General features: G+C 44.6%; 1 protein-coding gene across 1 annotated transcript in view; it reads right to left on the bottom strand.

The window, feature by feature from the left end:
- Positions 1-13,739, bottom strand: part of LPP (LIM domain containing preferred translocation partner in lipoma) — a 313,431-nt gene that overhangs the window by 156,903 nt on the left and 142,789 nt on the right. The window contains exon 6 of the mRNA XM_017726845.1: positions 9,783-9,905. Within this exon, the coding sequence (XP_017582334.1) occupies positions 9,783-9,905 (123 nt within the window). The remainder of the gene's footprint in view (positions 1-9,782; positions 9,906-13,739) is intronic.

Below are 13,739 nucleotides of genomic sequence, written 5' to 3'. Positions count from 1 at the left end.
GAAGTCTGAGTCAAGGAAGGAACTTCCTTACAATGAAACTGTAACAGCCTGGAGTAATTTACAGTTACTTGAAGAGCTATAGCAAGGATCTATCAATTCATGGCTTTCAGATACAGGCTAGATGTGGGTTGGGGTTTTTTTTAGCCTAGGCAGCTTTAATATACAGAAAGAGACAATGCATTTCAGCATCACAGTCATCTCTCGAAAGGTTCCAGACAGGAAGGCAAAAGGCAATCAATAAGAAAAAATATATACACTGCTTCTCAAACCGTTCACAGATGCCTCTGCCTCTTACTTTAATGAACTAGGGTTTGAACTAGAACATCTTGGAACAATCCTGAGACATATTCAGGCTACAAATGTATCAGGTTTATTTACACACTGGTACCAGAGTCTGATGTAGAAACTGCACGGCCACGTCTCACTTTTCTGTGGAGCTCTAGGTCCTTACAGGCGGCCCAGCTTGAAATGAGGCTGTGATTAGACCTGATCTGCCTTTGGAATGGCCAGCAAGGGCTCCAGAGAGAGGTCTTTCCCTCTCTGGCAGGGCAGACCCTCAGAAAAACAGACCACAGAGAACAGGATGGACCAGGGAGTGACAACACTACCCCAGAATGTCACTGATGTCTGTCCAAGGCCCTGTTTTACAACCAGCTGTGAGGTCTCTCTGTGCCTCAGTTCTCCATTTGCAGAACAAAAGAACCAAACTTCTCCCACCTCAGGACACAACAAGGATAAGCACATGGAAAGTTGCAAGCAATCCTGCAAACAGGCAGCAGTAATTTACAAGGACAAGCTCATAAAAGCCATACTTTAAATGCCAGGGCTTCCCAGTGTGTTTGAGCCTTCACCTTTCCAACTGTATTTAGAAACTACCACTGCAGAAGGCAGCTGCCCTCCTTTTCTAAAGAGAACAATTCCATAAGAACTCACATCAACAGGATCTACACCTGCAATGGTTTCTGGATAGATTTGAAGCAATTTGAAGGCACACCAAGGCAATGCCCTCCTTGCTGTGAGTGTGATGCATGAATCACAAAGTCATCACTTCCACTTTGGTGGAAATGGCCTGGGGAATATGGCCAGCAGAGTCCACAGTGGGAGCAAAGTCCCAAGTGAGGTATTGCCATGCAGGTGTTTCTACAAGCCACTGTGCTGTTCCCTTGGCTCTGAACTATTTCCTTTCCCTAGCAGGGAGGGAAACGCAGCTGGTTCCTCCTGTGCGCAGAAGAGACAAACACAACACAAAAGGAACAGAAACCATAGAGAGCAGAGCAAAGGAAGCCTGATTTCCTATGGACTTGTGGACTTGCGTCTTGAGCGGACTCTGACCCTTCCTGTTCTCATCTGTTACCTCTCCTGACTGCCCCCCCCTGCTTCCCTTCTCCCCCTAGTATTAGCCTTGGCATTTGTCTGTGTGTTGCAGCCAAACAATCCATGTTCCAGGTCAGAGATCCTGGTTACAGCACAGTCTGGAAGAGCAAAAGTTCAAGCTGCCTGCAAGACACGCAGCAGGCTTGGAGCTCGCTGTGCACGTGTGCAGAATGGCCACCCCATGGGCCAAGCAAGGACAGCAGCACCTCCCTGCAGCTCCCCAAGACAGGGATCTGGGCCCATCCTCCCCAGCCACAGAGCTCTTCACACGGATACCCCTCCCACACCCACATAAAAGTGGTCAAAGAAATCAATCCATATGTGGGGAGCAGCCAACTGCTGGACACCAGTGGGTGCTGGGTAGGAAGAATTCATCAACTGTGTGCTCATTTCAAAATGCTCCAGTTATTTCCTTGGCAGGCATTGGGCAGAAGAGTGGCTGCTACACATGGGGAAATCAACGCCTTGTGCCAAAGGACTAAGTTCAACTTCCAGCCGTATGCAGGTGGGAAAAACAGATTCCCACTTCTGGAGTGCTGGGAGATCAGAGAGTGATGATATAGATCCAGGAAACTACAACTTTCAGGGCCTGAGGCTTTGAGTCCTTGTAGGTTTGCTGTCAAGGCATTGCATCAAGAAAACTGTTGACTGGAAATCACAAAACTGTAGCTGCATATCAAGCAACACCTTCCCACAGAAGAAACAAGGGTTTTTATTTTCCCTGCTTGGTTCACATACTGCAAGACAGAGATAGATGCATTTTCCCACACCCGAGACCTCTTTCAATCTCCCTGGCAGGGGGTGTTCTCACACATGCTCTGCCCATCCACTCCCATGGCTTAGGAGATGAAGATAAATCCATGACAGGGTGCCCATGAGTGTGGCCTCAGCTCCTCTGGTGACTCAGGCACAAACCAAGTCATCTGATCTCCCAGAGCCCTGGTTCCTCCCCTGCCCATGAGACAGCCAGTGTACTTCCCCACCTCACAGGCTGCTGTCATGGTGGTGAATCTGATGCCACTGAAGCACTCAGATGCATCGACCCATGCAAGAACACGAGCAGAGCCTGCGTCCCAACAAAACACAGGTTCCTGCCCCAAAGGCAGCTGCTCTTTGCTGGCTGGACACACGGACAGCTCGTGAAGTGCGCCGCGGCCCTTTGAGGAGAGTGCCAAGCCACAGTGAGTGCCAAAACGCAAGGATGGGGAAATGATGAGAGGCTTCCTGAGATGATGGCTTACAGCAGCTCAGTCCCATTGTGGGGAAAAAGATAGAAAACAAAACTTAACAATAGGTAGAAGGCCTTGACCTTTAGAGAATAAGAGACCAGCTCTCAACCACTCACAGCAAAACAATCACAAATGTGGAATGAGAAAACGACCAAATTATGAAGTACTATTTGCTTTTTATCACTGTTCCCAAAGTAAATGTTTATCTTTATCCATACACAAATTTGAGATGCCTGCACAGATTTTAAAGTCCAATATATCCAACACTAGCTGTCATCTAAAGCTTTAGCCGAACAAGTAGGCAGAAAACAAAAATGGATGCAGAAAAAGAGAAAGGGAAAAAGGGAAAAGAAAACCTTACTGATATTTCTGTGAACTTGATTACATATCAGAAAAAGAAACAGCAGGAGTAGTGCTGATTTATTTTCACTCTGATAATAGTACAAGAGGAAGAAGTAATACCCTGCAAAGGTCACTCTTATCCTGTTCATCTGTGACAGGCTGATAATCTGGGATCTCAGAAAACTTTCTTTAAAAATCTTTACGGACATGCTCTTATCAAAAGGATTAAGGTTTAATACATACCAGCAGATGCAACCAATTCAGGGATCTGCTAATCAGAGCAGTGTCAGTTTGCCGCACGCACCGGCTGGAGCTGATGACTGCAGGAAGGTTTCCCTTCTTACAGAGAAAGACCAAATCCAAACATACATGAAATCATCTCTTGGCTATGCCTCCCAGCTCACACGTTCATGGCTGAACATCCCCGTCCTGTGCACGCTTCTGTCTACAGACATGCCAGGGATGGCAGGACAGATGTGCTGCTCACTGCCAGCGCACCTGCAGTGATCCTCCCAGAAAGCTCCAACCCTGGGACCACCTCAAATGCCACCCACATGGGGTGGGAATGTCACTCTGCCTTTGGAGAGGAGAACAGCAGGAGGAAGGGTTTCTGGATGTAGAGGCTTTGCATTTCGAGTGCTGGAAGGAAACTACTGAAATTGCTCCAGATGGGACGCTTCCTTTCCTACTTTCAGTAATCCACACGGATTTTCCAGACAGCACAAAGCCAGCTTGCTGCAGCCAGAAGCAGGAGCACAGTTCTCAGAGGTGATTCCATCTTCAGAACAGCCTATGCAATTCCTGATGCCCATGACTATGGCAAAAGGGTCACAGCCCACTGAGAACAGCCATAGCCAGCACCCTGCAGTGAGCCTACACGAGCCCTCTGATGCTGCTACAAGGGCTGGAGCTCACCAGCTCAATGCCAGCCTGGGCACACTGCTGTGAGCCACTGTCATCCCTCTGTGTCCACATGAGCCATCCAAGTCAGCAAAATGGCAGCAATCACAGCCTTCAGGAAAAGCATTGTGTAGAACAGAAGGTCTGGAGTAGCTGGATTGTCCTACTCCAAGGTCATCAACCCTTTAGGATGGACAGCGGATGCCTCTCAGTTTCAGCAGATGAGCTTATTTCCAACAAGCCCCTCTGTCCTACAACAAAGAGATTCAAAAGCCTACAAAACCTGAAACACACAGACCTCAAGAGAACAAATACAAAGAGCCCTTTGCAACTGGGAAAGCATTGCCTGGATATTGTTGCTGTGCTGCTGGACACTGAAGACTAGCAAAACTGTGCAGAAGCCCAGCAGTTAGATGTGCTCAGACCAGCAGAATGAGGACAGAAAACTTTTATTTACCTCAAATATCGTATGTGAAGATGGCAGAAGCTAAGCTATCTATTTCAGCCCAAACTGAACATCTGAAAAAGCCATATCCCCCTGAGTCCAATAACTGAGGAACCATGAAACTCTGTCACGTAAATGCTACAGGAGGGAGGAATTCATTCTGAACCCACCAAATCAATCTCAATTTGCTTGTACCCCTAAATTTTCTTTCTTAAAAGAAATAAATATCTTCCTGACAACAACTGGGGTTCTGTAAAATACCCTGTGGACTGCACTTCCAAAATCTTTTTGGTGCAAACCAACCTAAGCAGCCAGGCTTAGTCAAAGACCAGGAACAATAAAACCAACTCTGAGCCTGGACTAGCAAATTTGCACAGGCTGTTTTGAGTCCAGATTCAATGGTCTGTTTTTCACAGAGCCTCACAGCCCAAACCAAGAGCAATCATAAGGATCTTTCTCAAAGCTGGGGGAATGTGCTTCCCCTTGCTGGGTAGGAAGCTTTAATCATGGTTGGAGACACAGCTCTGCATAAACCAAGATAAAACACCCGCACTCTCAGTTGTGCGTTCCTGATGCAGCTATAAACGGGGCACTAAAATTAGAAATTCACATGGAAAAGACCTCCTAGGGGTCTTCAGCACTCAAGATTTTGCCTTGTTTTCTGGTTTGCCATCGTACAGCTGAAACTGTTCAATCCTGTCCCACCACTCGGCAAGAAAATACGTCTATTGCCTTTTCACTGGTTTTATTATCCCCAAATGGTTGTCAAAAGAAGTGATGGAATAACCAGCGCTGTCAAACATTTAAATCCCTTTAAAATTTCAGTCATTACAAGACATTATTTCCCAGTATGCTTGAAACTTAATGAAAACGTATCACTGATTTTTTAATTTAATTTTCTTTACATTTTTATTGTTCTATATCTCACACTGAGAATGAGCCTCTTTTCCTTCAAAACACTGCTCACTTTGGCTTAAAGTGTTGGATAATGACAGATGTCTAGTACTGGGGGCAAGGACACAGAGGCAGGGACACAGGCATGAATCCTTAGATATCTTGCCTAACTCTGCCTTCATGTTCCCCACCTGTTTGCACAACCACATCACCTAAAGGCCTTCAGCCCAGACCAAGGCTGCCACACACATGGGGAGTAAGAGGCAAATCACACTGAAGAGGTTGCCAAGCTACAAGGACAGAAGAGACTCTGAGAGGAGAGGAGGAAAGGGGAAACACTATATTCAAGGTCATTTAGCACAGCAGTGGTTGCTGGGAATGGAACAGGTGTCCAGAGTGCCAGCCCAGTTCCCTCCAGATCAAGCTGCCTATGAGAGCTGTACACAAGCAGATTTCATCTTGACCGTGGTGCATGGTCAAGCAAGATTTTTCTGCTATTTAAATACTTCACAAATATTGGCCACAGAGCATTTGCTTTTAGAAAAAGCTTAAATACCATCAGACCAGGTACATCTTATTAGGTACACCTCCCAAAAAGTGCTATTTTGCCAACAGACATTCTGTTGGAAATTTGGGATAAAAGTCAAGAGTTTCAGAAGGTAGGTGTCCAATTCCAGACAAAGCAATCAGCATTCAATGCATAATTCACAGCAGGGACAAAAAATCCTGAGCTTACGTGTGCTGCTATTTCCAGTATTTCATTTTCACAGTCCCTGCTGGAAGCCCTTTCTCCAGAGTCACAAAGTTTTCTTGTTTTTTAGAAAATGCTAACATTTATTTTATGGGCTGAAATTTGGCATGTTTGCTTTGGGGGTTTTTTTGGTTAAGGTCTTACTGCACTAATCTCTTACGCAAGGACTTAAACAGAACAGGTAAAAACTGGGGAAAATACCCTTTAATAGAGGAGTCAGATGACCACAGCATTCACTAGGCCTCTAACTTAGGGGGTTCACATAATTTATGACTAATCCCTGCTCCCATCCGTGGAAATTATGCACCTAATATCTTGTCTTTTACTAATAAAAGACACAGTGGGTTCTCCGCCTCTGAACTTTCCAATAAGTTACTGCAATTTAGAAGGTGTGGTATGTACACAGAAGCACACTGCAGCTACACAAGAGGAGTTCTGTACTTTACTCATCACATAAGTACTTCCAAACTTCACCAAACAGGAGGAAAACATTAATTAGATTTTTTTTTTCATAATGCATCTGCAGTTCTTCCAAGAATACCTGAGGCAAGCTAAACCTCATATGCCACTGCAGTCATGGCAATTTTGAGAATATGTTGGTCATCTTGTCCATCTCAATTTACTGTACCAGAGGGCTGGAACTGGTCACGCCGGTGAAGGTCACACAGTTCCTTTCTAAAACTTCAGCTCTAGCTGAATTCTTTAAATACACCACCTCACATGACAGAAAACATCCTTAGATGCTGCTGTGTTGAGGCTAAAGATGATGACTTTGTCTTGTTATTTTCTGTGCTTTTAGATACATGCAATTTTGAAAGGAAAAAGCTTACATTTTAATCACTTCTGACTGCTTCTGTGATTCAGTCAGAGAGACACTCACTTGCAAGATATGGACTCAGCCCAGGTCACCTTTGCTTTCCTACTCAGCTGCAGGACCACAAGGTATGCCAGGACAGCACTGCTGACCACAGGTGTCCAAACTCTCTCCTTGTCTTCTATTAATGGTGGTCAGTTTCAGCTCATGGCAGTGTCCTTGTCATCTGCCCAGCACACAAAAAATATTACCAGAGTGACACCCAGGTAAGCTATGCAGGGATGGTGCAGAGATTCATACTCATCCATGCCCTCAACAGCAAGGGCTAAGGAACATTGTCTGGGGTTGATGTTGGCCCAGCCTTTCTGAGAAACATTACATCCCTCTGTGTCAGAGGCACCTCCTGGTGCAGTGGGTGTCTTTGCAATCTTGAACTTGTACCAAGGATCAAAAGAGCTTCCCTTTGTATGGATTTATGCCAGTGGGCAGCGTATGTTAAATAAAATGCTTGTTGTTACCCTGCCATCACTCCTACTCTGCTGGGAGAGGACTATGTTACGATTTATCTTGCGTTGCTTTAAAACTGTCTTGAAGATAATATAAAAAAGAAACTTAACAATAAAATTTCTCTTATTCCAGAATAGGAGTATCCCCAAGGGCAAGATATTCCTATAAAATTATTGTAAAGCTTTAACCACGTAAGCACAACTGAAAGCATCTTCTCTGAAAACAAGTCGTAGCTCTTTTTTCCTATCTGCAGCCATTATCCTGATAAATTTGGGAAGGTCAGCTAAGGTGTAATCCAATAAATGTGCTGATGTTCTGAGTAAGTACCTTACAATTTGCAGCCTAATCTATTATCCTACTATAAGACCATCAAATGACTCACCAGTTTTAATACTTAGTAGAGATCAAACAAAGGAAAATATCAAAGCTTTACATTCTAGTTCCACCTTTCAAGGACTCATTTGAGTACTCTTTTAATTACAGCAGATGATACATCCAACTCTGGCATTTCCTAACAGCTCTAGTTAGTAGTTGCTGTAGCTGTTTTCACAGAACATCATTATGTTAACCAAGAGATCCTGAAAAATCAGATAGACCGAACAAATCAAGTTGGGATTTGATCCCAGAGATGGAGTTCAGCTTCTTCTGCCCACCAGCTCACACACAGTGTGTTGTGCACCTGGGAGCCTTACCATCCAGGTGCTCCTAGGTGCAGGGGCAAGTTTGCAGAGCCCCCACCTGAGTTGTGGCATTAAGCTATGGGAACGAGCATGTGTATGAATGGGAATGAGCACGTCATCTTGGAGGGTGATGAATTTCAGAGGTCAGATCAAGTCCTAGACTTGGGCTTTGACTTCAAATACTCAAGAAACCTGAAGAAGTTTGCATTTGAATGCTGTGATTTTTAATTTTTTCTTTTAATGGTAAAGGCGCAAAACAAAAGTGAAAAAACAACCTATTCACAGAACCCCAGATCTCAAAGGAAGAAATATCAGGAAACAGTCAGCAACACTGTCAGCAAACTACAGATGCTCTATGAAGTAGGTACATAAGTTAGATGTCCCTAATAAAGATGTTGGAGCTGACTGTGGGCGTTGCTGAGGAAAATGGGGAGCACCAATCTCTTTTGCCCAACTTTTGCAGCATTTTGACTCTATAAGCATTCCCCAGTAACAGTGTGCACTGGTGTGTTTGGCCCATGCAAACAAACTGAACACGGGTTATTCACCACAGTGCCTGAGCAGAACTCGTCTCATTTATTGCAAGAACAAAAAACCCACTGGGAAAAGGGCTGAATTGTATTTGGTTTACATTGTTGCTCTTTTTGACTGACTCACCCCAACTAGTGCCTTTTTCAAGGACAAGTCTGTAAGTTTATGCAATAACTGTGCACATGCTACTAAAATGAAAGATGAGTTTATAGGGAGGTCCCTGCAGAAAGGACGGAAAATCAGAGCCTCTGTGTTCAGGGGGACACTTTCAGAAGAGCACAAATCTGATTTCATTCTGCTTTTACTCCATTTGCAGACTTGAACAAGAGCAAATCTAAACAGACTCCGGTCACTACTTTGGTTCTGCTCCAAAAATATCACTTCTCAGTTACTTAAAAGAAATATAGCAATGAAAACAACCAAAAAAGACACAAACCAAAGAGAAGGCTTGTATGGATAGTGGGTGTGTACCTATTGCTCAGTTATCCCTTTGATACTTTTGACTTTCGGGGCTTTACTAAGAGAAATACAGCACACATATAGCTGCATACATCCTACAGACCCACACACATGTAAGAAATGAGACCAGTCATGAGACTAGGAAGGAAAGACAAGGCACAAACATATCTATATCTAGGATGATTTTATGAGATCTCAAGAACTGCCCTTTATAAAGTGCCACCGGGGTGTCACCACTTCCTCTGATAAAATAGATGACATCTCACCAGAACTTAAATAGCTCCACTCAAGCACTACCTAGATGAGTGACAAAAATTAGCCAAGTCCCTGTCACCCCTGCAGTCCTTGTCTAGACACAGCAGAGAAGTGTGAATTCCAGTCTGCCTTGCTGGGCTACAGCCACCCTGACAGCTGAGCTCCAATCCAAGCCACTTCGTGAGATGCGGATATCTGGATCCTTCTGGCAGCACGACAGACAAAAGTTAACAGAACAGAAAACCAGCAAGAAAATAAAAGCACAAAAGTGCTTGTGAAGTGAGCAAGTTTTAATTCACAAGTCATTGTTGGTTGAAAGTTGAGGCGAATGAAATGCCATTTTTTGAGAGTATTTTTCTAACAATCTCCATGGCAATCTGACAATCGGGATCAGAGGCCCTTTGCTCAGAGATGCAGCAGCTTTTGAGCTGGTGCCCCCTCAGAGCAGCTGCACCCTTCTCCCCATTGACAGCCACATCTGGATGCTATCAGGAGGAACTGGCACGCCTGCTCACAACAAATACCAAGCACTTAGCAAATTGACTCCAGAAGTCGATGCTGGCCCCTTTCCCACTCTGTGTTTATGCAACGTGCCACTAACCTGTTGAGTCCGAGGTTTGTACGGAGAGCTGCTCTCTAGGTCGGCCAGGATGCTGGTCAGAGAGTCGATTTCGGCATCTAAACTGGACCGCCTCTCCTCAAGTGTCTTGCCACCAGGATTCACCTTAAAGAAGAAAGAGAAGTTCCAGTTATTCAAAGTACTTGGCCTGGCACATGGTTTCTTACTGTCCTCACGGAGCTGCACCCATGCCCAGCAATAACTCTCGGGTTGCAGGCGCAAACATGCTCAAATGCTATAGCTCCCTCCAGAACTGACAGCAAGCCTCCATCTCACAGGAATTCATGCTGCTTTGGGGCCTTTCTTCACTTATTTGTCACAAGGGTCCCATTGTGTTAAATTGACTTGGAGGACTAGCAATTCAGCAATCCACTTTGGAGGTGAAGAGTCACACCATCCCCACACCATAAGATGGAGAAGATGTGTTTTAGAAGGATACTTGTCTGGGAAAACAGAGCTGAGGACAGGCTTGGAGCACCTGGATCCTGATAGCATCTCTTCTGCCATGTCCTCATCCCAGGCAAAGCATGAACAGAACAGAGCTACAAGCCACAGCAGCCAGTGACTGGCCACGTGCACCTATTCTTATTTTAAATCAACTCTTGGTAGGTGTACCTGTCTGATTCAACACTTCTTCACAAATTCCATCAGAAAAATGAGCTCCTTCAAGGAGGAGTGAAAAAGTTCAATCCATTTCTAGCAGATTGAAGGTGAAGGGTGTGATTTGCAACAAGAAGTCACAAAATAACATAAGTAAGGTCCTTGTGGAAAGGCTTTTAAGCAGGAAAGCTCACGCCCAGAGAAAATGCCAACATGCGGCCAGAACCCTTTCTAATTCAACACATTTTGCTTTCTTTCTGTTTTCAAAACCGCCCAGTCCCATTTGTACCCAGGCTGGTAGGGACACTCACTTGGAAGGGTAGGGATGATGAATTTTCACCTCCACATCACCCACCTCAAAAAGTAAAAACCAGAACTCAGCAGCACAGCAGAGCATGTGACCTCCAAGCCACTGTTCAAAGGCAGCACTGCAATCCCCGCTAGAATAAGCATTTTAAAAGAGGACTCATTCACATGCTTTGTTTTTGATAAATCAACCTAGTCCAAAACCTCTGGAAGGACCTCGGTGCTGTACAGCCCAACCCAACAGCAGGACCTCTCAACAGGGCACAGAGGAAGGTAAAGGCAGGAAGCATCTTCCTCCTCAACATTTTCAGTGCTTTGGGAATTAGGCAGCTCCACTAGGAGCAGGAAATTTAAGAAAACCAGCTGAGGATCTCTGCCATGTGCAAAGTAGGTACCAGGGGCAAGCCCCACTGAGCCAGCCCACCATCAGGGCATGCACAGAAACCAAAGTTCTTGAGTCAAGTGAAATATTACACTGAAAGTCTTTTCTAAACCTGAGTTATTTTTCTTCTGTTCTTCCATGTTTTACTTATCTGCAAATCCCCCGGACAAGAAAGGGTCTCTCCATATACAAGCAACCACAGAGCTCAATGCAGAAGAGTTCATTCAGAGCTTGATGAGGTCAATAATAAAAATACTAAAGAATTACCTAACAACTCACCTAATTTCAACTGCAAAGACTGTTCAGACCATACCAGCACCTTCCCACAGACAATCCAGCTCTGTTTGCCTTCACTCTCACCAAGTTACTTCAATTTTCCAAGCCAAAAATTTGCCATTTTCTTTGGCTCACTGGCTGTTGCAGATAGTTCTTATTTAAATTTCATTTTAGGAGCAGTCAATCATTACCTGTTTTAAAGAACTCCCCAGTCATCAATCTGACACATAAATGGCAAGTTGGTCAAAGAAAGACAGGCTATGCAAAGTAAGGCAGCCTCTGATCTGCCAAACTTATACGTGCTGAGGCATTCATTAGTTCCTAATGATTATTAAATCTTATTGGATTACAATAAATTTGGCTTGACTAACAAGAAAATGGAAGTTCCAGTGTGGTTTATGGAAGAACACACCATTTAAAAGGCTGAGAGTCAGGTTAGAAAATACTTACAAACTCAACTCTTGCCTATTTTTACTATAGAGCCAAAGTCTTTCCATCCAAACTATTGTTTTAAATATTTTTTACAGGAATTAGCCCAGACCATTACTCCTGGCTAACTGCAGGCACCTGGATTTTTAAATCTGCAGAAGTACAACTTCTTTTCCACTTCATGGCTCTTGTTCAGTTTTTCTCCATCTTCCAGTTGCTGGCCTGTAACTGCCACAGGCTTCTCAAACAGAAAATCTGTGACTGCTCCACTCCAGAGAATTGTGAAGTTAAACAGCCAAAAGTCAGCCTGGAAAGGAGAGGGGAGATGCAAAGGGCATCCAAGGCCCCAACATGTGAGGTGATAAATCAAGCCAATGGCAGATCCAGGAATAACACTGGAGTCCACACAGGACCTGCTTGGTACCCTGACCCTGGAGAGAAGGGATGGTGGTAGATGAGAAGATCAGCTAATTTCATTTCTGCTTCTTAGCATTTCTGGGCCATATTATTCCCAGGTTCTCACTCCCCAGAACAATTACGCAACAGCTGACTAGCAAATGCTGCAGAACAAGTTATAAGGTTGTAAAAGTTAAATGTCCTTAGGAAACCTAGAAAAACAAAATAAAATAGCGTAGAAGCATCTCTATTGATTCTGGACTCTGATTTATTTATTCAATTAAAACACAATCAGCATAGATTAAGAGCCCAACTCCACAAATGCAGGAGCATAATGCAGTGCAACAGTGCCCACGAATGACACTACCGATGTGCACCAGGGCCTACTGGGGCAGGAACAGACTTTAAAGACATTTTAGAAATGGTAATCCTCACACAGACAGGTTTCTGCTTGCTTTTTCTTCCCCATCCCCACAAATCTTGAATTTTCTCTCTCCCCACAGTGTTCCATATTCAACGGAAGGATTTGCTGCATGGGCAAACTGGAGCACTTGCAACACCAGCTTTAGCAAGAGAGGGTTAAGTTATTCCTCTTCCCATGCACTTTGTCATGACGTTGCTATTAAAGTTTTATGATATTGTTCTGGAACAAAACCCAAGCTCAGGTCCCAAGGCACAACAGGTTCACACAGACGCGGCTCTGGTCTGAGGAGCCCAGGCTGGTTAAGCTCAGAGCCCCGCAGATACAAACACCGGAACCAGAGGGAACTGCTAATTCTATTTCTGTCTGGATTTATGGCATTGTTGCAGACATGTGCACCCCCTCTTCCAGCCAGCAGAATATGGAAAAATGGGTTTAAAAAGGAAAAGGATGCTATCTTTGGCTCAGCCAACGTGAGTTCGACAAAAAGCAAACGTAAGCCAACCCAGTCCAACAAATTACTCATGCCAGAGACTATCCACTCACGTGAACTTCTGCAACGCCTACACTCCTGTCCCCTGGCTCAGTCTCTGCTGTGAGTTAAAAGAGAGAAAAACAGCAGAGAGCTTCTTCACTGCTTGGCTTGTTTGTCTGCCCCTGAATTTCTGGTGTCTAGCTCAGAGCAGCTCTGATGGTAATCCACTCCCAAGCCCCATTAACCCACTCTGCTCTGGCAGAAATTTGCTTTACTTTTGCTAATCCTACAAGCCAACAGCAGTCAGTGCCACAGGTCCCCCCGCACCACTCTAAGGAACATTCATTACAGAACATGCAGTGCAGAGGTCAACACAGGGTCTCAAATTTTGCCTCACTGTGCCAAAAGGGTGGTAAGACTATTCACCAAGTTAAAAGATGTGAAAAGCACAATGATTTCCCTAGATGTCACCTCTTCCTACAACCCTAGACCAACTTCTCTTATCATATTTTGCAGCTTTCAGCAGAGAAACAATAACGTCTCTCATTTAACCAAGCCAGCTCCTTGCAGTGGGCTCAAAAAGAAGAATCTGGTTCCCAGATGTCCTCCCTAGCTCCTGCTCCAAATTCCTTTACCTACTCAGGCCCAGCCATC

Source organism: Corvus brachyrhynchos, unplaced genomic scaffold, assembly GCF_000691975.1.
Source record: "Corvus brachyrhynchos isolate BGI_N302 unplaced genomic scaffold, ASM69197v1 scaffold162, whole genome shotgun sequence".
NCBI classification, from domain to species: Eukaryota; Metazoa; Chordata; class Aves; order Passeriformes; family Corvidae; genus Corvus; species Corvus brachyrhynchos.
This window is presented reverse-complemented; position numbering and strand designations above follow the sequence as displayed.